Here is a 22,940-nt window from a genome sequence, read left to right on the forward strand (position 1 = left end):
CAAGAGATTGCCATGTAGCTTAGGTTATGCCACAGTCAGAAATGTTATCTTGGCTGGCTGACTAAGCTTCACTAAGTGAAAAGAAAAAATTGACCACTAAAAAAACTCAAAAAACCTTAAAGTTTTCAGATCTTTTCCACTGCTCAAAGTTAGAAAGAATAGCAAAAACATAGCAATATTTATTTTTTCCTTTTCTTGAGGGATGAGAGAATTCAGTTTCTGTGTTAGCATAATTTTAAGAGCATTTGTCTTGAATTAGAGCCTAAATGCAAGTATTTGTTTTAATACACTATTGAATTGAAAGCACCCCAAGGGGAGAAGAGAGTGAGCGCTTCCCCATGCTTTTTAAGGTTAACTGCTGTATGTGTTTACAAGTATGTTTCTGTGTCTGTAGAACAAGCACACTGGCAGAGTGACTGAGCATTTTACAAGTTTGTTGTAAAATAAACAGTGTGTGGAATGATTCCCTATTAACTCTGTGGTATCTATTTCTTCTAAAGCTTATATTTTTTTAACTTGGTTTACGAACATTAGGTTTTTTAAACATGACTTATGCATGTTGTATTTTGAATAGCAGTGGCTTGTGAAGAATGCTAGAGGTTTGGGAAGATATAGAGTGAATTTGTGTAACAGGAGACAAAGTTGTGTTAGATTCAACCTATTCCTCCTCAGACAAGGAATACTTTGGTTTCTTTCATCAGCCTGTCAGCTCACTGCTGTTCAGACCAAGTTGTAATTCAGACTTGGCTGAACACCATCTGTTCTCTAGAGGTGAAAGGTATTGGTATATTCAGCCTGAATGTTTTCACTTGAAGTAGGCATTTTACTGAAGGTGCTCTTGGGCTGTCACATTGTTTGTCTCTTTGTATTTTTGCTTTGTTAATCTCTGGCTGTGTGTGCTGAAGGAATGCCATCTGTGCTTTACCAGTGCAAAGGACATGCCTTGCCTCCTTGGTGCAGGTCAGCTCCATTCCTGCCCCTCTTTGCCAACACAGTATTGATGTTACCACAATAATATTGCACATCTTTTCATAATGAAAGCAAGAGGAGAAGCAGTGTGGTATTTATTTTTCTGTTTGCTATGGTAGCAGTAACCCCTTGGGTATGTCCTACCCTTCCCTTAGACATTTCCTCAGAGCCCTCTGTGGTGCACATGTAGGGAAATGTTTGTCCAGCTTTCAGGAGTCTAAGGATTGTGTATGTGAAGCTATTACAGTGTAGGGACATTGCCTGAGAGGACATAAAAAATTCACAGTACACAAAGGTGGTGAGCCCTATCCACTATGGTGACAAATTATGAACCTGCGTGCTTACATCCCTGAGGAATTTTAAATTATTTGAGTATTTTGCCATTGGTTTGTGAGGACTTTTCACAAACATTGGCATCATTTGAGCAATTATGCATGAAGGAAATTATGGACAGTGAAACAGTGATACAGAAAATCTGGAAATGTCTATAGTCTTCTCCAGTTTGCTGTCCCTAGGATGCATCAGGAAAAGATGGAGAAAGCTTTTCCTTAGGCAAAGGTTGGTTGGTGTCTTGGTACTTCTTGTAACGATCTCTCCTGGTTTGGAATTTAATTCCAAGCCACTTAGACAGTATGTTAAATAAGCAAAAAAGCCATTTATTCCCTCCAGATTATACAAACAAGGAGAGAAACAGTGAACTGATCCTCTCCCATCCTCTCAGCATTGCTTTGCTTTCTGATAGCTTTTTGAGCCAGGGAGGCTGATGGTCTGTAGCCTTCCTGAGTGACAAGGATCACTTCTGAAATGCCAGCCAGGTACCTTAGTTCAGCACCTCCTGCTTCGCTTGGCTGCAGGTAAAAATTGTGTGTGGCAGCTCTGCAGAGTGGAAGCCTGGCATAAGGAATTTCTGAGACTTGGGGCACACTGTCTGCAGCCTTTAATGCAGAGTGTAGGGGATGATAAAAATGTCTTTTAAGGAACCTTGCATTTTGAATCATGACAAAGGCAAGTGTCTTCTATATACAGATTTAAAATATTGTGGACTGGTTGTTCTAGGCACAGCATAAGCAAAGAATGTTCTAGAAGGCTCTGTCCAGCCCTGACCTCTGTTCCCACCTGGCAAACAAGCTCAGGGTGCTGTGAACTTTTTGCTGAGTGCACAAAGCTGTTTTCTGAGGAGAGGATGAAAGTGTCTGTGCGTGCTCAGCTGAGTAATAACAAACATCTCCTGGGAGCAGACTGTGTCAGCCTCGGATGCTGCTTTTACGGCTGAAAGTGTAAGTTAAGCTGCTTCCAAGTTAGGCTGCTGTCAGTTACCTGGTCACTCTGTTTAGCATACGAAATTGAAGAGTGGCCAGGTAACTGGTGGACAGGACTTGCTTTGATTTTTCCCATTGTCTTTAGCAAGACAGGGAGCTCCCAAGAGACTTGTCAAATATTTGTCTTGAGGAGGATAACTTTCATCTGTGTAGACATGATAATGGTGATAATACTAAGGCACCTTGCTGTTCCATCCACAAAACATAAAATCTAGAAATAGGTTTTTTTGCATTTAGTTCAGTTATAAAACAATAGTGATAGTTGCCTTTGCAAGCAAAAGGATATCCTGCTATTTTTTCCCTTGCCAGTTAAGTTTCTTGGTTTGGAAACATTTAAAGATGTTTCTTCCATTTCCATTAAAATTTAAAAATAGCATGTAGGCTCTTTCTGAGTTGAGAACTTCATTTTCTTTGGGAGAGAGATACAATTCCTATCCTTTCAACACATGTGTTTTCTTCTCTTTTTTCCTTTGAGAATACCATCCTTAGATGTACTAACAAGCATCCCTTTATTCATGTCCCTCCCACTTGCCTTCTCCTTTGATGCCCTGGTCCTGGTGACTGATGCCTTTCAGCCCCCCCCAGGCTGTGTGCTCTGTCCCAAGCAGCAGCAGAGATGTACTGGGTGCTGGCAGGGGACTGGTGTTGTTGCTCCAGGCTCCAGCCTGCCTCTTCAATTTGTTTAATTTCCCAAACTTTTATTGGCAGTGTTGGTAATGCAGGGAGGAGCTGAGGGTGCTCTCAAACAGCTGGGAGAGGCTGCATCTCCAGGAATGTTTACTGAGTCTTTAAGGGGAGGTGCACCAAGTGCCACCACTGCCATCATAAATCTAACTCTGCTTGTTTTCCAAGGGGAAAGTGGTCTTTGGAAATGGAAAGCATTTCTGAGAGATAGCAGCAGTTAATTATCTGAAGTGATCCTCAGAGCCACAGGATACCTCTCACCACCAAAAGCCCCAATTTCCTTAATGGTCTTAACAAGCATAGTTATTATTTTCTCATCTTTTGTTGTTTCAGCTGCAGGGACCAGCTTTTTTCTGGAGTAGACTAGAGTCAGACTACTCAAAATACTGTAAAAGTACATCTATGAGCATAAATTGCAATGAGGTGGTACTGGACATGAGAAAATACCTGAAACAGTGGCTTGCTGCTCTCACTCAAATGCTTCCATTGAAAGAAATGTGTATTCATTCTGCAGGGAACAAGGGGACACAGCCTCGGCCTTTTATGGACACAATACTTACATATTCACATTAAGCAGTATTAAAAATTATTTACTAGAGACCTTTAAAGGGAAAACAGGTAAGAAAATTTTGTGGAATCAAGGGGTCAGAGCTAGATTTTTGAGAGCTGCTGTACAGATGGTCATTGCAGTGGAGAGGTGCTCTTGTGTGGAGGTTCTTCATGCAGAGCAATTTACTAGAGAGAGAATCAGCCTTGGCTGGAGTCCTGGTCTGCATGGCAATGTACAGGTGATGCTGCACTTAACTCCATGCTTACTTTGCTTGGATTTCAGATATATTATTATTAGATGGAGGCTAACAAGAGATGCACAAATTTTTGTCAGCAGCTCAGGATTTGTAATGAATCCTTCATTAAAACATATCAACAGTCTGTTCCCCCAGGACACAACCCCCTTGGCTGCTTCAGTCAAAGAAAGACAAAACAGCAATTTGTTTTTCTTACGCTGTTTGAACACAAGGAGGCCCGTGTATTTATTTTTAGATTGAGCAAAATAATCCATCTCGGGGTTAGAAAAGCGTGTAAAATCTTTAAAGAATGTTTTATTTCCTGCAGGCACCCACGCAGGAACAGGACAGTACAACCATTGTTTGCTGAGTATTTTGATGTAAAATGCTTAAATTGCCAGGATCATTCAGTGTCAGCTGAAGAAAGCTCATGGGAATGGTTTGGTTTGTTTTCAAACCTGCTACGATGGCGGTGAGAGGCTGGAGCTGCTCTCTTCACTTGGAGCTGGGTTGCTGAGTTGAGGTGTGGGCAGAAGCAGAAGAGAAGGTGGTGTGGCATTTTCCTAGTGGAATGACTTTGGTGTTGCTTTGGAAAAGAGAGTTGTGGACTCAAAGGAGTTAAGTGTTCTTGGGGAACTGTCCACAGGGAACTTGGCTACAGGAGAGCTGCTGGTGAAACTCTGGTGCCCACAGAGGCCCTGAAATAGAACCCAGAGAAATTATTTTAGAAGGCTCCTGTGGACTCTCAGACTGGTGGATTGGATTTGTAGTCTACAATGAAGTCTTGTGATGTTAAGCAAGCAGCATAGACACAAATGAGAAAACAAGTGCTTTTATAGTGTAATTTCAAAGACTTTATCTGGCTGGATAAGACAGAATCCTTCTGTACATTTCTGTAGTGCCTCAGCATAGTTTTAGTGTGCATACAGCAAAGAGCATAAATAGGTTTTGGTTGTCATGAACTACACAAGTGGAACTTAACACTGGAAGCAACGTCAAGCAGATCTACTTCAGCTTTGCTTTGATTTGCTGGATTTATTCCAGTCTCACTCCATGAGGTTGAAGAACTAGGTTGGTGAGAGGGGAGACCCAGGATGTGGTGCTTGTTGCTGCTCATTGTCCATAGCTTAACCCACCCATCCAGCTACCTGCAGCTGGCACAAAACTCAAACAAGGGCATCCCCAAACATGTATTTCTTACAGCTGCTGCAGTGGGTGCTACCTTGTTACTGCTTTCCACAAAGAAAATCTGATACAAGGTTTTTATAGAACTTCAGCTACTTCAGTTTTGTGTTTAATTTAGTTTTCTCTTTTCGTCCTTTTGTATTCTACCTTATGTTGGGGTTTTTTTTTTTTGTTGTTGTTGTGGTTGTCATGTTTCTGTTGAAATGGAGTGAGCTTTCTTATTCTGTGCCAAAAATGATGTGTCTTGCAGTAATTTCTCCTGTGAAAATTAATCCTACTCTTGGGCAACCTGCTGAGAAAATTGCCTTCCCTTCTCACGGATTTGTTGTTCTGTGACAGCAGCTTCCTGAATTTTCTGGAACAGCTCAAGCTGCTGTTGAGGGGACTCTGCTGCCAAATAGTACCTCTGTGTTATTTTACAGTAGTAATGAAACCTCAGATAGTATTCCCTGTAATAAAATGGCCTTTAAAATCTGTGGCCATAGTTTATGAAGTCAGTCATTAAGTCATACTGAGCTCCATATGATTTGAGATTTTAAACAAATTATGTCTATAAAGGTTTCATTACAGTAATTTAAGTCCCTTTTTGTTGTATATTTCTGTAATGTTTTTGAGCTTAATAGAAAAATAGCACTAAGGAAAACCTAAATATATGGAAGTATTCCCACACTTGCATATGAGGGAGATGTGAAGTCGAGGAAGGGGTGGTCTCATCCCTAAAATACAGTTTGCTTTGAAGTGTTTGCACACACTTGAGCCTGATTTGTTATTGATTTAATCCAAAGCTCACAGGCAACAGTGCAAAGACTTACACTTGTAAGCTTTAGCTCAAACTCCACCTTTTTCCTTTTAAAAGCACTAATACTATTTGCATGAGCTTTAAAAAGGAAACAAGCAAAAGCCCAAATCCCTGCAATTTCTTAACATGAAAGAAATCAGAAGAAAATCTTGTGTTGACTATCTGCCTGCATCTTTCTTAGTTGGCACGAGTTTGATGGTTTTGTTAGCTTTTCATCCCTGTTTCCCCTGTGTAGTCACTTCTCCAGTGGTTTGCAGGGTTTTTCTTAGTTACAGCAGCTGCAGCAGTGATGTTTTCCCAGGTTCACCCAAGTGGCTGTTGATGCCAGAGCTGAGGAAGTTGTGTTTTGTTAGAAGAGTTGGGTGCTGATGGAATCTTTGGGCTGGAAGTGAAAGTGTGGTTTTATGCCTCAGGGAGCTGTTGTGGTTACTAAGTTTCACCAGGATGTGCTTCAAAACCAAGTAATTTTCTATTGTTTCCAATCCATTTAGCTACAAGCAATTAAAATATCCCTGATCCATAGCTCAGGGAATACGAGGCCAGGGACTGGGTTAGTGCACATGGGAAAATACCAGGGTGGACATGTGTGTTTTCCAGCACACATGCTAAAAGCTACCAGAAAATTTGCTACCAGAAAATTTGCTGGTAGCAAAGCATACATTGATTGCAGGACAGCTTTTCTTTGTCTTTTTCTCATAATCTAAAATACCTACTTCATAAAGGTTTATAAATTACTGTTTTCTAGTTATGGGTTATTTAGCAATTATTTTCTAGCAAATATTGGGTACAATACAGGAGGTGTTACAGATTTGTAAAATGAAAATAGTTGTAGGGCTTATGTTCTGTGATATGGAACACTTAAATAGCCTTGGCAGAGAATCTGCTTGGTGTCTGGTGTTCCTCAAGATAGTATGTGAAAGCCTTTATGAATTTTCATGTTTATATATTTGTGTCAATCAACAATATGGTTTGAACTTCAAGCTTTGGCAGCCTCTTTCAATACATGGCAGAACATTATTGCATCCATCATGAAGATTAGTAGAGGCTTGGTTAAAATATGCCTTGTCTCTTGTTGGCTGGGTCATTTTGGAAATATGCTCTGTGTGTGTCCATCTTGCATCTGTCTGTAGCACAGAGAGGATGGATTTTTAACTGCACAGAAATCCAGGTGGGAAGTTGCTTTGGAGAGTAAGTGGCTTGATATCACTAGCGTGACTTGTGTGCGAGGAGGAGAAGGCATCTAATGTGCAACATCTCCTGCTCTGACTGGCTGAGCACAGATGGGTGAAGTGAGGACAGGATGGTAGGTTTCAGTCTGATTTTTGTCCTGCCTGTTGTTTTCAAATTAAACCTTCATGCAGTTTTGTGGTCTTCACTGCGTTCAAGCTGCGATGACTGTGCAGTGTACATGAAAAAATAAATTTAAAATTATATAATCTTATTCAAATATATTAAAGCATGGTATTAAATGGGAAGCAGCTGAAAATGTGATTGGTTTGTTTGTTTGGGTTTTGAGAGCTGGCAACCTTCTCTGCTTATAGTAGCAGGGGCAAAGCTCTCATTAGGAAACAAAGAAAACCTGACAGCAGAATGAAGGGCATGGAACTCATAATTGGCTTTTCTCATTGTTGCTGCACCACTTGCTTGGGTTTTGTTGGTGCTAATAACTCAGTCTGAGATCAGGCAAAGAGTTGGCATGCTTGAGCTGTACACACACACATTTCAGTTTTATTTAGGAGGAGATACCAGGAATGCACTCGTGCTGTAGCTCTTCCTCTCCTACGCTGCCTGGGTACCTGCAGCACCAATTTCACTTAAGATGGAGATGGAGAAACAAGGGGCTTGTTTGTGCACAGGATGTCAGGGGGCAGCTCCAAATGGGCTGTGACAGCAGAGGCTTACAAATAGCAGGGATAAGCAGTGGGGTGGAAATTACAGAGATGAGAAGGAACAGAAAGGTCTGCGACACCTTACCGCTTGCCTGAGAGGCTGCCTGTATCCATTCCAGCTAATGCCTGCTCCAGACCTCCTGTCCCTGTCCTTGCACACTCTGTGTGCTCTGACTGCCCCTGGCCTTGTCTGAGCCCACACATCTCAGTGGTGTCACATGGTGGCTTCTGAAATAATGCACGGCCTGCTCTCTCTGAAAGGTGATTTTTTTGACATCTTGCTTGAAACTCCTCTGGCACAGCCTCCTCCTGAGGCAAGCTATTTAAAGACCAGGGAGAAAGCCTCAGCCCCCTTCTTGCACACACAAGAGCCATACGGTCCTTCAGCTCCACTTGGCACATGTGACAGAGTGGGATGAAAATGTGTGCTGTTATTTTTAATGGAATATCTTTTAAAAAAGAAATAACCTTAGAAGCTCTCTAACCCCATCTTCGTTACCAAAAAAAACAAACAAACAAAGAAAAAAAAACCCTCAAAACAACCACTGCTTATTCTTTTTAGTATCTATGGCCCAGAAAGTATCATGGCCAGTGGGGCATCTCTTTTGTGTGCCTGGTGGTTCCTTAGGCAGTTTAGTTTGGGTTTGATTTTTAGTTTATTAGCCTGATTTCCTTATTTATTCCCTAACAGAGCAGAGCAAGGCTCGGGGCATGAGTTCATGACAGTGTGTGGATTTTGGAATTGCTTATGAGGAGAGGACATGGAAGTATTTCTGAGAGTTTCGTCACACACTTGCTATGCAGTGTGAATTGAGTGCCTGTGCAGATTTTAAATTGTTTTCTAAATTAAGAGCTCCCTCTCTTCTTTTGTGGGTATGTGCACCTGTGCATTTCTGCATGCCTGTTGGAGTAAAGGCAGACTAATTCCTCAAGTAACTTCGAGGGCTTCTTATGTTTGTGTAGTTGCTTGAAATTATTTTGGCCTGAAGTCCTTTTCAGTTCACAATCAAAGTAGTAATGAATCCTTCAGGGGCTGTTTTTCTTTTTTTACTTTTAAATCAGTATTCTTATTAATATTATTAGTAATTAAATTAGTATTATTGCTGCAGGAACTAGCTGTTATAGAAGTACAGCATCAGTTTGGTTGGGAACTTTGGCTCTAAAACACCATATCAAACCCAGCAAGCCAAAAATTCTGAATGTTCCATGATTGTGCTTGATCACGGCCATCAAAATATTTTGTAAGTGATGTTTAGAGGGGCCTGTGTCATTCCCAAATGCAAGAGTGTGGATGTGGCATAAGGAAATCCAAGCTGGGGATTGTACAGATGTCAGTGTCAGACACCAAATATGCACCAGGCTTAACTGGAGCTGTCTGTCTGCACGTTACAGTGTTCCCAGGAAAGGCTGTAAAAGAGCTAGCAGGGATAGACAGCAATGTGGAATATTTGGTCTCCCACACCCACAGTCCTCAATGGAGCTGAGCTCCTTTCAGGGATTTCGTTGGCTTTATGGCTTTGTAGCTCTTCCTGCAGCAGCATTGTATTTCTCCTTTCCCCTGAACCCTTCTCTTAGAGCTGACAAGGACACCCCTTGCTGCTGGGTGGTAATTGTGGTTTAATGGTGGTTTAGTGGTTTAACAAGCTGAAACACAGCCAAGATGTGACTTGAAGGAAAAAAAGCCCAACAAACAAAAGGGGGAAAAAGATTCAGGATGCTGAAAAGCCCAGCTCCTTCAAGCACTGGATAGATTTGTAAAAGATGAAGTGTCCTCAGTCCCTGGAGCTGGGATGGAGGGAAAGGGAGCATGCCCCACAGGTTTGGGGGACAGGGACAGTCACAGTTCTACCTGAGAGCACAACCCACGTGCAGTCAGCTGACTCTGACCAGTTTTGGTGTGGTTTTGACCCTGTGCTTGTTCCAAATAATCTGTGACTGCAATCTCTAGAGCAATCATTTCACCATGTATTTGATTATGGTGTCCTAAAAAACCCAACAAAAACAGAGGTCCTTATGCTGCCGATGCAGTCTTGTGTGGTGCTTGTTCAGGGGTGTGTGTTTGTTTTCCTTTAAATTTTGAGCCATGAGGAAGAAAGTGGTTTCTGCTGAGCCCCTGGACCTGTGAAGAACCAGTCGCTGAACCCTTGGGGGTTATGATAAATCCCCCTGACAATTGAACTATAAATACTCTGTGTATGTAAACCTGTATCAATGTCAAAGTCTTTTTAGGCTCATCAGAAAGAACTCTAGGAAGGGGGATATGGGTTGTTTGGCAAGGATAAGAGAGGTCCAGACTGATTGTTGCAGATATTCTCTTATTCTCAGGTTAATTGCATTCCACTCTGTCATCACTTGTCACCTCATAAAACTTAAGTTTCTGAAATGGGTGAAGTAAACTGACTTTGGTTTGTTGCAATCAATCTGTTATAGAGAGAGTTTTGAAATACTTTGTCCAGGCAGGATCTTAGTTTCTCACCAGTTTCATGGGAAGTTTATTTCTGTGGTGTTATCATGGGATTTCTCAGGAGTTTCTGAAGCATTTTGCACAGGAGGATGCAAATGAACGTGTCTGCTGTTCACCACTTACTGAATTAAGAAGTAAACTAGGCTGAGCTACTGGGTTAAGCCTGCTGAGAATAAAAAGAGGAAATGGGGTGCCTTTTTTGGCACCATGAGTTATGAAGCATTGCAGTCTCTTGCCATGTGGTAGTTCCTTGCAGTTAGTTCTCCCTGTCCCCTCCTCCTGCCTGCTGTGGGACGCATCTGCAGGCCTTGCTTTCATTTGTGTGACTAATCTGGCCATGCCTCAGCTTTCATTTGTTTGGGTGTGTAAGGTCAGAAGCAGCTCTCCCTGTGTGATTTTCTGAAGAAATTCAAGGCTTTGTCAAATGAGCACTGCTTCAATGAGAGCTTTATGTAGACTCAGACAAATGAGGTTGCAAGGAAAAGGCATTCCTCATCTCCTTTTCTCCTTCCAATGTAAATAGTGCAGCATGTGGGAAACAGATGAGTGGACTTCCTGTGAAAGGGCCAAGGATGACAGTTTTGGACTTTATTGAAGTGTTTGCTTGCATTGCTATTTACTCTTTTCTAGGGGAGATCCTTCTGGTTGGGCATTGTAGCTCACTGTCCACTTTCTTAAATGTGAATAAATTCTTCCTGGCCTTTCCCTTTCAGCAATTACTCTGATGACTGAACACTTCCATAGAATTTCTTGTTTATAGACAAGAAACTGATCTGGTGTGCATTTTGCTTGTCACAACTACTCAACTCTTTGGTTGTTTTCTGTTTCAGCCTCCTTTAATGATATCAGTTAGGAAAGGACATGTAAATGACAGATACTTTTAAAACACATGCCTTGTTAGTAGAAGAGAAGCTGATGTGTGGAAGGGAAGTGGTGTTCCCCATGTCTGGAGCACATCAGTGTGTGGAAACATGCATACCCTCCTAGAAGGGATAAATTAGAAGACTCTGCCATTAAAATTTGGGACTGGGCTTTTATAGTATCAAGTGATTGATTGTCAGATCTCTTCAGGCCAGCTGTGTCAGCTGAGCAGCTTTAGATAAGTTATTGGTAGTATCAGTAGAATGTTTGTTCCTTTATCAAGTACTTTACCAGGTCTACCACATCTTTATCTCACTATCAGTATGTTTAACTTTGGGATTGATGAGTCAGACTGTTTTCAGCTTTATTCAACACCAGAAGTCCTGTGATGCCCCCTTTTCCATTTACCAACAGTAGCTTTGCAAATACCATCTGCCATTTGGTGGCATTGCTTGAGTCATTTTACCTCATTCCAGGCAGAGTGTCCTGGTGGAATCTGCAGTCACCTCTGCCCAGGACTTGAAAATGAGGCATTTTAGAAGTGCATTATTAACTGTCCTTCTGATGGGGATTTTAATCCTTACTAGCATTTTATTACTGATGGGCTTCCGTGAAATTTATTGAGCTGTTAGTAAGCAAATGTTCACTGAGTGTGTGCCTATCTCATGTCAGTTGGTAAAAAACCCAAGCAAATTCATGCTGCTTCTCTCTTTCTTGTTACAGCAAACCAACCCCATTGATGTGCAGTCCATTGAAGAAATTTTGAGGGTATGTGCTCTTAAATAATAATCTCTGTCTTTGCTTAGATTTTCCATGCCTTAAGGTAATGGTTGGGGAAAAGATACCTCTCTGCTTCTGTTCACTCAGCAGATGTAGCTGTCATTAGTTTTGGGGTGTGCTGAGGAGAAGTAGCGATAAGAGTCAGCCTTGAGTACAGCTGGAGTTGTAAGATCAGTCTTTCTATCAGTACCTTAGTGTAATACAGTCTGGTGCAGTTCAAGACTGACAAGTCATCCGAGACAGCCAGAGCTGCTCCTTCATCAAGTCAGGGGTTTGCCATTCCCAAGTGCCCTTCCTCCAAAGACTCTGGAGAAGCTGCCTCTTGTCTGTGCTGCCAGCCCCATCAGTGTGGCTCTGAGCAGGAACATCCCTGTGTCCTTCTCACCTGCATGTGCATGGTACTGCTGCTCCCTCACTGTAATTCCAGTCTGCTCATGCAGAGCAAAGCCAAGTCTGATGCTGTAACCTTGTGTCAGAACTGTCTCTGTGAGCAGCACAGGCTGTGGCTGAATCCCTTCCCTGTGCACAGTGTGAAAATGCCCTGGGATTCCCAAGCCAGTGGTCCTGATCCTGAGGAGAGTGTTCCTTGATGTTGAATTCTGTTCTGAGATGCTGAAGTCCTGGTGGAGCAGTTTGGTTTCTGCAATTCACTTCCTGTGCAGTTGCTTGAGGTTGCAAAATCCTGATGCCTCGATAGCTCTCCAGAAGCTGCTGTGGGGGCTGGAGGGGAGCTGCACACAGGGGAGCTGCACACAGGTGCCCACTGGCTACTCTGTGCTGGTTGGGGTTGCAGCACAAGGACTCCTCCTAGAAGTCTGGCATCTTTTTGTGTTTCACCAGGCATATCCTGTGTTCTGGCCTGCTAGTAATGCATATCACTATTTTTGTAGCAACCATGGGGAAACGTGCCCAAATGCATGAAGAGGTAGGTCCCAATCTCTGTGTCTATCAGCAAAACTCCTGATAGCTGCTCCTGTCAATCTCTTTCCAGGAAATGACCCGCTCTTGGCCACCTCCCCTGACAGCTCTTAACACACCTACTAAAGCAGAGCCTTCAAAATTTCCATTCCCTACAAAGGTAAGATACCCTCTTTCTTCCAGGACTTTTGATAAACTAGAAGACAGCTTTCTGGCTCTTGCATGTGTTTCCATCCGATTTTGTCCCCCTTCTATAAATAAGGGCTGTTAGGGGGTATTACCTTCAGAAGTAGTCAGATAAATTAAAGCACAATGGGGGTGAATAAAAAGTGCTTCAGCAACTTAGACATTTGTTGTAATTGTGGTCTTGAAATACAACTGCTTTTCTGAGACATTATAAATATCTCTGCTGAAGCACAAAATATTTTTTATCTTTTTGTCAATAGAAATATTTGCTGACTGTGTTAAACAGATGTGCTTGGCAGATCTTATGAAATTTTAAAATACTTCTTCAAGAATGCACATACCCCTAATGTGCTAAAAACCAGTTTGGTGACAATAGCACGTTATCATTTCTGTCCATGCTAAGCTATGTCAGGCCAGCTTAGACTGTTGGACACTTTGACAAGCTAGCTTAAATGTTTATTACAGTAAAGTGACACATGGAAAACAAATCGTCAGTACACAACTCTTATAAGAGAGCTCATTTATTTTATTCTCAATTTGCACTTTGTCTTTTTTTCCTAGGAATTGCAACCTGAAGGATCTGTAGCAAAGGATCAGAGTAAGTAGATAGCCAAAGGAAACACACACAGTATGTTTATTGACAGATAGTTTTGTGTGCTGTGTGTTATATGTGACATGTCAATTGATTGACGTTGATGAAGAGGTGTGAATTTCTTGTGCTGTGTTGAACAGTGATGAATTTAGAAATGGCATAAGAGATTGTGTACATTCATTACCTAGACATTAAGGCAGCTGTTATTTCATTAGAAAATCCCATTTGGAATGATAAATAATCTGATGACAGTTATGTTCTAGAAGAAAGTGATGAGTCTAATCTGGTGCTCAGCAAACATAAGATAAAATAGGCTACAAAGGAGGCAAATAAACCCAACCTATTCATTTTTGATTTCCAGAGCAGTATGGAGCACCTTCAGAAACGTTGCCAGGTTCTCAGCCAAGAACATCGTAAGTAACCAGACCCTGCCCACATCTCTACTGTGCAGTTAAAGAACCTGGAAAGAACTAAATTTTGGATTACTTGATGTTTTTGAAGATTATGGTTTTATCCGTCTGGTTTTTCTTAGAAAACTTGCAATGCAGGGAATTTTCATCAATAGAAACATTATTGTTTCATGATGGAATCATAGAATCATTTAGGTTGGAAAAGACCTTTAAGATCACCCAGTCCAACTCTTAACCTGACGATGCCAAGTGTACTTATCATGATTACAATGACTGTGTAAAAACCAAAACAAAACTGAAGAAAAAGCCCAACTATTAATGCACCAGATTAAAGGTATTTTGTTCTTTTTATCTGTGGCTATTTAACATCACAATTTTGTGCTGTTCAACCTACAATAATGCATTCAACTGACATAAATTACAAAAGGTCCAAACTGAATGTGATTGATCCTGGATATTGTTTTGAAGCCTGGGGGGGCTAGTAAAGCCACATCTACAAGAACTATAAGAAATAGGGCTGAAGTTTTAGAGAGAAAAAAAAAAGGCAGATAACTTGGTGCTGTCCTTGTAGTTGAGAGTGGTTATCTGTTAATTAGGTTAATTACAGAAGTTGCTTGAAAGCAGTTTTGTGTGGGCTGACATTAATCTTTCAGGATTTACTTAGCCAAATGCAGCATTGCTAGGTTCTGAGCCCTTACTAACAAACATAAATCTTTCCATGTCTGAAAGGCTCAGGAGTCCGTGTGCAAGGCACTTGCTGAACCATTAAATTTAAATGTCTGTCAGTTCAAATGATACATAAAGATCTTGTTACTCCATGATGTGTTCTTCCATGGAAGGCTGCAAAGTACAGACTACAATGCTTACTCCACTTGTTTGCCTTTTCCTTATCACAAATCATTTAATTAAAAACCAAACAAAACTGGGCTAGTAACAAGTAGGAGCAAAACCATGTCTCCATCTTGGCTGAGATTGTAGAATTTTTCACTTAAGCCCTGTAGGGTCTGTTAAGCATCCTTTTCCTACTGTTCTAGCATAATGCAGTGGAGCCCTCACTTGCTGGGAGTATGGGATAGTGTCTTGCTGAGCAGTCACCTACTCCCTTAATCTCTTCCTTATTTTGGTTCACTTTCATCCACCCCAGTTTGTTCCTCCTCAATGATGTCTGAAAATTTTCATTGCACTACTAAAACTAGTAGTTCCAACTGCTCCAGGCTCTGCCTTCCTCCCCAGCTACCCTATGACCATCATCATTATTTCAGTTCACAGATGCTTATAACAATCCCTTTAGCCCTTTAGTCAGTTTTTGAGGCAGCAGAGAGAGAAGAGACTTTTCCTACAGACAGGAATTGGAAGGGACTCCTTCCTTAGCCCACAGGGCCAGAATTGTAAATTTAGCACGGTATGGAGCTCTGTCCTTAGCCCTGATCCCTTCCCTTCTCTACTCAGTGTCCTTGCCAGGCACTTCAGAGCCAGTGCTCATCCACAAGGGATGTGTGAGCCATGGTCAGCAAAGGCAGTGGAAGTCTTTGGAGGAGGAACAGGGTGGCCTGGGTTTGTGTCTGAGTGAAGTTTGCCTGAGGATTTCTTCTACATCTTTCCCTTGAAGTGATCCATCCCTTCTTTTCTGTGTTTGTTTTCTCTGGCACAACAGGCCTGGCTTTCTGTGCTGTTCAAAGCGCACGTGACTGTCTGAAAATTCAGCTGCCTGGAGTAGCTTGTGTTGCAAAGTGTAGCTGCCTGAAAACAAACAGTGATTGTGCTGGTTAATTAGAAGATGAAATCCCAGGGCATCTGTGTGCCCAAATTAAGCATTCAGCTTTTCAGAGCGTGCAGGGATTTCCCAGATGGATTTCATTCTTGAATGCAGCCCTGAAGTTTGCACCTGGCAGTGCTGGAATGGAAGCAGCCCTTCTTTGAAAAGGAGACATGGTAGCTCATTCTTGGTGATGCATCTTTAACCTGGCTAGCAGGGAGGGACCAGCCTGTGCTTTCAGTGAGGTTGTTTGGCAAGTGATAATAATTTTAGTGCCGCTTCTCTCACTAAAAGAACTCTTTTTAAATAGCTTTAGGGAGATTAATGGTGTGTACATAAGCTGCAAATGAACAGGTCCTGCAAATGAAACCTTGGCATCTATTATTCCTGAGCTAACTGGAGCATTAAAATTATTAAGGCAGATTTATTTTCTTTAACTAGGCTATTTAACAATTTGTCAAAATCTTGTTTTGTGGAAACTGGCTTTTTCTACTATTGCAGAAGTATGACTTGAAGTTTCAGAGTTCTTCCTTGATCCCAAATAGAGCATAAGTAGTTGCAGTGTTCTTTTATGCTGATGTATTTTATTTACTAGCAGCTCACATAGAAAAGGTAGACTTTTTTTTTACAAACAGTTAAATCAGATTTAAAGAGATCTAGGTAGTGTTTTTGCATGTCCCTGTCCACAGCAGGGGTTTGAAACTAAATGATCTCTAAGGTCTCTTCCAACGCAAACCATTCTATGATTCTGTGATTATCCTCTTACCTCTAAATTAGTCTTTAGTCCACAATTCTTAAAGCAGAATAAAACGGAACAAAACTAAAAAAAACAAAGAACACCCCAAAACCAAACTTAAAACCTTTCAGCATGTTTTAGCATCCCTGAAAGTTTCTTCACTACCATCTTTGAAGGACTCCTTCCCCCTAGGAGCTGTAAAAGAAAATAAAAAGGATTCATTAAGATACCAGTAGATGGTTAGCCAAACTGCCCAGAAGTGTGGAGAGTGCCTGTGCTGTCACTGTTCTTTTTTCATTTCTGTGCCTCATCTGTCTGGCAGTGAGCTCAGGCTCTGGCCCACAGCAGAGCTGGCTCGTGCAGGATTGCTGCAGGCTGTCTGCCTTCTGTAGGAAATTTGGAGCTCTCCTTTTCCAAGGTGGTGTCTCATAGTGCTTCCCTTCAGTGTTTACTCTAAATGAAGAGGCAAGAGGTGATTTCCAGTGAGAAGGTGTGTGAGGAAATGAGGCAGTCGAGGGTAGATCACAGGGGAATGGCAGTCAAAATGAACAAAGAAAGCAACGACTTTTTCCTAATTTCTCCCCCTTTTTCCAGGGTGATGTGGTTCACTGGGGATCATTTATAGTTATTTTCTTGCTATAAAACATGTTGTCATGAGGGGTCAGTCCTATTTTTCTTTTTTGGCCGCAAAAAAATTTTTCACAGAAAGTCCTTGGTTTGAAATGAGGTTGAAATAAGCAGAGTCAAGTTTTGTCCTGATTGATTAAAATCTCTATCTCAGCTCCCAAGCTTTTGATCCCATTTTTGGAAGGACACTTGAATAGTAATCTGGGTTGAGGAGTCAATTGCCAGCTAGTTTCAAGTTTTGAATAACTATACTTTTGAATAGCCAGGTTTTACCTGCCTATTTTTCAACTCCTTTGGGATGCCTGCACAATTGCCAGAGAGGGGGATAACAATCTGGGAGAGCTTTGAATTCCTCTCCTTCCCTTCCAGCATTTTAATTAAAAATTGCAAACGGTAGTTACCACCTGCAGCCACAGGACTAAATGATGCTTTTGGAAATGTTTGTGGGCAGCCTGCTCTCTTCTCTAGCAATAGTGAAACAGAGCTCACACCTCTCCAATTGTAAACTGCTCTGAGTACCTGAACTGCTTGACAGTACTGCTGAAATGTGCAGGAGAATGGAGTTCCTTGAGTAGAGAGGAGATGGGAGATAGGCTTGACCTTGGCATTGACTTACACATGTGTGATAGGAGACTTGGGCAGCAGAATGAGAACCCCTGGGACAGAAGAAAAATTTGCGGTCTCTGAGAGCAGAGTGTGTGAACTTGCACATCTCCTGGTACTTCTGATGCTTTCTTGGAGACCCAGTGCAGGCTGACAGCATGACTGTCTCTTAGTGTACCAGTAAAAAAAAAAAAAAAGAGTAAAACATTTTAACCATTCATTTCAGGTAATGATACAGTTTAGTAGATTGAGCATGCCAAATGTTCAGAAAAGATGGGGGAGGTTGTTTTGCTTTGGCAAGTACAAACCAAATCTTTATCACTGCCTGCTGCTTCAAAATGTGTCTGCCTTGGCTGATATTTATCTTCTGGTTGTCTTTCAGAATGCTCCAGGACGACCTGCAGCTCAGTGATAGTGAAGAGAGTGGTGACGACCAAGTCGGTTTTAGCTGTTTTATACACTAGGCACAGACTTCCCTTTAAACATCACCACTTGTTGCATTGTTCTGAGTTCTGAGCTAACCTTTCCTCCCCCTCTCCTCTTTGTCTTTGTGAACAAAACAGGTTGTTGAAAAGTCACCTTCTTCACTTGCTCCTCCAAGGTACAGGTTTGTTCCCAAACTACTAGCTAGACCACATAAGGAGAAAAACAAAACTCATTTTTATATGTGGGGTAGGAGGGTAAGGGTTCCTGGTTTCTCCTGTAGCTACAGACTTTGGTTTCTGGCTACTCTTGAAAGTCAGCTTTAATTGTGTGGGGTTTTCTGGTAAGCTCCCATTAGAAATGAGTTATTCAGGTATGCTGGATCTTGCCTCCGAACCAGAACTGTATTTCCTCAACTGCTCCTTTCTCTTCTCTTCCTCCCCTCCACCAGTTTGTCCATAGACCACACTGCAGCTAATGGGATTTTCAGCTGTAGTGGCCATGGGTGAGATGTGAGTCCAGTTTTAGCTCAGAAGGAAGCCCAAGACAGCCAAGTGGGTAAAGAACAGGAAAGGGTTAGGAAGACTCATTGAGGCTGTTTCAGCTCCTCCTGATAAGGAAGCTGATTGTAAGCTGTTCCTGCCATGTATTGTTACTCAGAGGCAATATTCAAGGTAGACTGAACAGCCATATGCCAGCATTTGAGGAAGAAAGATGGAAAAGCTCAAAATTTTTCCTGTATGAGAGCACTGACATAGATTTTTTTTTTTTTGGGCTTGATGTGTATATTCTTCAAGCACAAGAGTAGGCTACATAGTCAGACTTGCAGAACACAGATCATGATTGCCATGATCTGTGTCTCTGCAAACTCTTAAAATAGGAATGTTCTCATGATATCAGTCTTGGATCAGCAAGGAGTTTGCCTCCAACTCATGCAAATGTGTTGATACTGATGTGGGAAACCAAAGTAGAAAAAATAAGTTAAAATATCTACATTTTAATAAAACCCATTTCAAAAAGAAAAACACTGTGCATAAAAGGGACAGCTCTTCCTTGATTCCATCCACTCCATTGTCAGTGTGGAGAAAACACTTTTTGTTAGAGCAGTGTGTTGCAAGAAATGCTGCTGCCTAATGGGGCTATTAATGAAGTGCTTACAGCAGCATGACCAAGTAACACAGATGAAGTGAAAACTTAAGAGGGAGAACAGAAAAAACAGAAACCATCCTGAAGTATATGTTCCTGCCTTGTTCACTTTTATTGGAAGTTTTTCAGAAAAGTACTGGGCAGTTTCAGTATTTTTTAAAGTTTGGTTGGCAAAATGCAGCTCCTCATTGTAGTAGTGGCATCTTGCTACATATTTGACTGGGTTGGAGTTAAAGGTTTTATTACTTCCAGCAATTTTGTATTCTGGTGCTTTATTTTTTTGAGTATGCTAATGTATTTCTCTGGCATTCTACCTTCTCATTTCAGTACCAAAATAATGGGATTTGAGTTTTTGTTTTTGAATAAAACTGTCAATATAATAAGTAACCTTCAGCCATGCTGCTTTCTAATTTTATCTCATAATGGCCTTGCAGTTCCTTACAGTCCCAGCCCAAGAGCGTGGCATCAGCACATTCCAGCAGCTCGGAGTCAGGGAGCACCAGTGACTCAGACAGCTCCTCCGACTCGGAGACAGAGAGCCCCTCGAGTGACAGTGACACCAGCGAGCCCCCGCGAGCGCCGGCACCCGAGGTGAATGCACACGAGAGGCAGAGGGGCTCCCACAGCCCTTGCCCCACTCTGCTGTCAAATGCACTCAGGGCAGGGGACCTGCAGCACTCTCATTGATCAGCTGTCCCCTTGACATCTTTGCTGCATCACTCGACTTTTCTTACCCTGTGCTTCCATTCTAGAGTTTGTCAACCTTAGTTACCCTCACTACCAACATGAGACTTTCAGATGCCCAGCCTTTGTTGGGCATTGCATCCCCCATGTCCTTTGGCACAGTTATCTAGCTCTCTTGGGGGAATCAGTGCCTTCACTGGGGACACAAGAGAAGGCACAGAGGGAAAGCACAGCTGGGCTGTGTGAGGCCCACCTCTGCCTGTGCAGGATTTCTGGGTGCCTTTATGGGCAGTGTCAGAATGAGACCAGTTTCCTGATAATTTAAGAGGAGCTGCTGCCTCCCTGCAGCTCCTGTGCCTGAGTGACAGATTCAGCTTCTCCCAGGTTGCAGCTGAAGGGATCAGACCTGCAGAAAGGGCTGGAATATGTTTAGCCTTGCTGCTGTTGAATTTGGCTTGGATACTGCTCCACTGGCATTTCTGAGGCTTTTATTGGGAAAAGCAGACAAACAGAACTTGGTGCCTGAAACTTTCATAATTGTTGAGACTGTGCATTTTTTAAAAAAATCTGCTGCAGAAGTGCTCATGTCCCATGCTTTCAAACAGTTCTTTCAGGTTGCACAACATTCTCAGGGTACTGGGAAGTACATGGCTGTGTCTGCAGACCACAGCTGATGCAAAACAATCCACTGGCAGTTTGAGGTCCCTCTTACAAAGACCCTTGTAATTTATTTTTCCTCCCCTCAGCTCTAGCTCTCTTTCTTTTCACCTTAGAAGTGCATGAACAGGGAGAAGCCAGTAACAAGCTTTGAGACAGCCTATCTTTCCATCTCACTCTAATATTTTTCCCTCCAGCAGTTACAGACTGTGCCCACTGCAATATTGTGTCTTTGACGGAAGATGTTATACTTCTCGTCTTTTACTAAATTCTGCCTGATTTGTCTTGAAAATACTAATGAAGTCCTAGCTACTTGCCGTTGACCTTTTTGTCCTTTTTTTATTCAGCCAACTGTTCATCCATGATACTCTAGAGTAAGTTAGTGCACATGGCCTGTGTGTTTATAGTGAGTTCTTCACATGCAAAAGCAAACACTTTGAGACCTCTGGACAACAGAACCAGGGCTCTGGTAAGCTGTGCTAGGATGGAAACAGCCCATAAAGGCATCAGGTTTGAATCCTCCCTTTCTCTTTTTGTCTGCAGCCCGAGCCACCAACTTCTAATAAGTGGCAGCTGGACAACTGGCTGACCAAGGTGAACCCAGCAGCAGTGCCAGCAGAGAGCCCCAGGGACACTGCCCGAGGGGATGGGCCTGAGGAGGGCAGGGGGCAGCAGCGGGGCAGCAGCAGCAATTCCTGCCAGCAGCACCCTGAGCTGAGGCAGCCTCCTCACAAGAGCCCAGCGGCCAGGGCTCCTCAGGAGGCTCCTCTCCCGACCAAAGGCAGCTGCCAGAAGGCTCCTGCGCGCTCCCAGGAGCCCTCGGCCAGGCACACCGTGGGGATCAAAGGGCCCAGCAAGCCCCTGGGGCACGAGGGGCCCAGGAGGGGCCTGAAGGTGGAGAGTGAGCCTGGCCCTTTGGAGCTCACAGACCAGTCTTTCAGGGACAAGCCAAAAGTCAAAAAAACAGTGAAGACAAAATCCAATGACAGAAAAGACCCAAAACCGGGACTTCAAGAGCCCTCTGAGAGAAAAAAGGACAAGGGCTCCCACCAGGCCAAAGCCAAACCTTTCTTGGAGCCCAGGCTCATGGGAGATGCCCAGGCACGGGATGCTCTCAGTCCCCTTCCTCAGGGCACAGCCCCCCTCAGGACCAGCAGGCACAGGCCTCAGGATTTGCACAGGGAGAAGTTGTCCTTGTCTCTCGGGGAGAAGTTGCTCTCACCAGTGAGGGATCCCCCAAGCCGTGAGCACCTCGTGGTGAAAATAGATCTCTGCCACCTGGAAAAAGTCCCTCAGCCCCCCAGGAAAAATGGGCACCAGAGGAAAGCAGAGACCAAGGACCTTCCTGATGTGAGGAAGCAGGACTTGAAGAGGAAAGCCACGGACACTCCTGAGGAGTCCCTTGCAAAGAAGAAGGTGAGAGATGGAGTGGGAGCTGGGTTGGTACAAGGACTGATGTGATGTTTGAAAAGCCTATGTGGACTTCCCATAGGTTGAGAGTAGAGCCATTATCCTTCTGTAAAGCTATTATCAAGGGGAATGTGAATCAAAACTGTCTGCAGATGTTTCTTGTTGGTCACAAATCCCCTCCTGAACAAATGAAAAGCCCTGTAAGCTGTCTAACTTGTTTTAGTATTTTAGAATATATTTTTGCTCTGTTTTCTTGAAATCTTGGTTTTCTCAGAGAATAAAACCAGTTGTAACAGTGGCTTTCCCTTGAATTACAAGAGAGCCCTTTATTTAACTGAGGTGATCATTGCTCACAAGTGTTTTTTGAAAAGCTGACTCCCAGAGGAGACTATGAATGTATCTCCAGCCAGCTGGGTCAGCTGCACAAAGAGTTGGCTGCAGACCTTGTGGGCAATGGGTATTCCCTCTGGGTATTTCAGTCCCTGAGTCCCTTTTTGGTCCTCACAGAGCAGGTGGCTCAGCATGGGTGGGTGAATAACCTTGGTTTGGGTTTCATTTAGTTTTGCAATTTTATGAATTTCCTGTAGTTGTGAGGGAGAATTGAGAAGAGCAGGAAAATTGTGAAGAAACTTGAGAGACCTCAGAAATTCCTGCTCTTGCAAAGCAATGGGACAAAGGGAAACAGGCAGTCAGTCTGTCTAAGAGACAGAGGAGAGGAGCTATTTGATGTTAGACATGTCTTCTCTTGCAATCTCAGTGCCTGACTGCAGGGAACACCCCCGAGGGCCTCACTGTCAGCTCTGTCAGTGCATCAGTGCCCTCGGGGGCTCAGGTCTCACAGCAGCCAGCTGGGTCAGGTAACCTGGAACACAGTGCAGGGATGTGATCCCAGTGCTGGAGCCTTGTCCTGAGCACCCTGCCAGAGACAGACTCTGTGTCAGCACACCCCTGTGAGTGGCACAAAGCTGGCTGTGTCCCAGGCATGAGGGCAGGCTGGGAGAAGAGCTCACTGGGAGCATGCTGGCGAAGGAGGAGTGGGAGGTTCCGCTGGATGGGA

General features: G+C 43.0%; 1 protein-coding gene across 1 annotated transcript in view; it reads left to right on the forward strand.

The window, feature by feature from the left end:
- Nucleotides 1–22,940, forward strand: part of AFF1 (ALF transcription elongation factor 1) — a 76,527-nt gene that overhangs the window by 31,359 nt on the left and 22,228 nt on the right. Inside the window, exons 4-11 of the mRNA XM_064711195.1 lie at nucleotides 11,679–11,723; nucleotides 12,727–12,813; nucleotides 13,401–13,437; nucleotides 13,793–13,844; nucleotides 17,946–18,000; nucleotides 18,127–18,164; nucleotides 19,567–19,723; nucleotides 21,017–21,889. Coding sequence (XP_064567265.1) covers nucleotides 11,679–11,723; nucleotides 12,727–12,813; nucleotides 13,401–13,437; nucleotides 13,793–13,844; nucleotides 17,946–18,000; nucleotides 18,127–18,164; nucleotides 19,567–19,723; nucleotides 21,017–21,889 — 1,344 coding nt within the window. The remainder of the gene's footprint in view (nucleotides 1–11,678; nucleotides 11,724–12,726; nucleotides 12,814–13,400; nucleotides 13,438–13,792; nucleotides 13,845–17,945; nucleotides 18,001–18,126; nucleotides 18,165–19,566; nucleotides 19,724–21,016; nucleotides 21,890–22,940) is intronic.

This window comes from Zonotrichia leucophrys, chromosome 4 (assembly GCF_028769735.1).
Source record: "Zonotrichia leucophrys gambelii isolate GWCS_2022_RI chromosome 4, RI_Zleu_2.0, whole genome shotgun sequence".
Taxonomy (NCBI): domain Eukaryota; kingdom Metazoa; phylum Chordata; class Aves; order Passeriformes; family Passerellidae; genus Zonotrichia; species Zonotrichia leucophrys.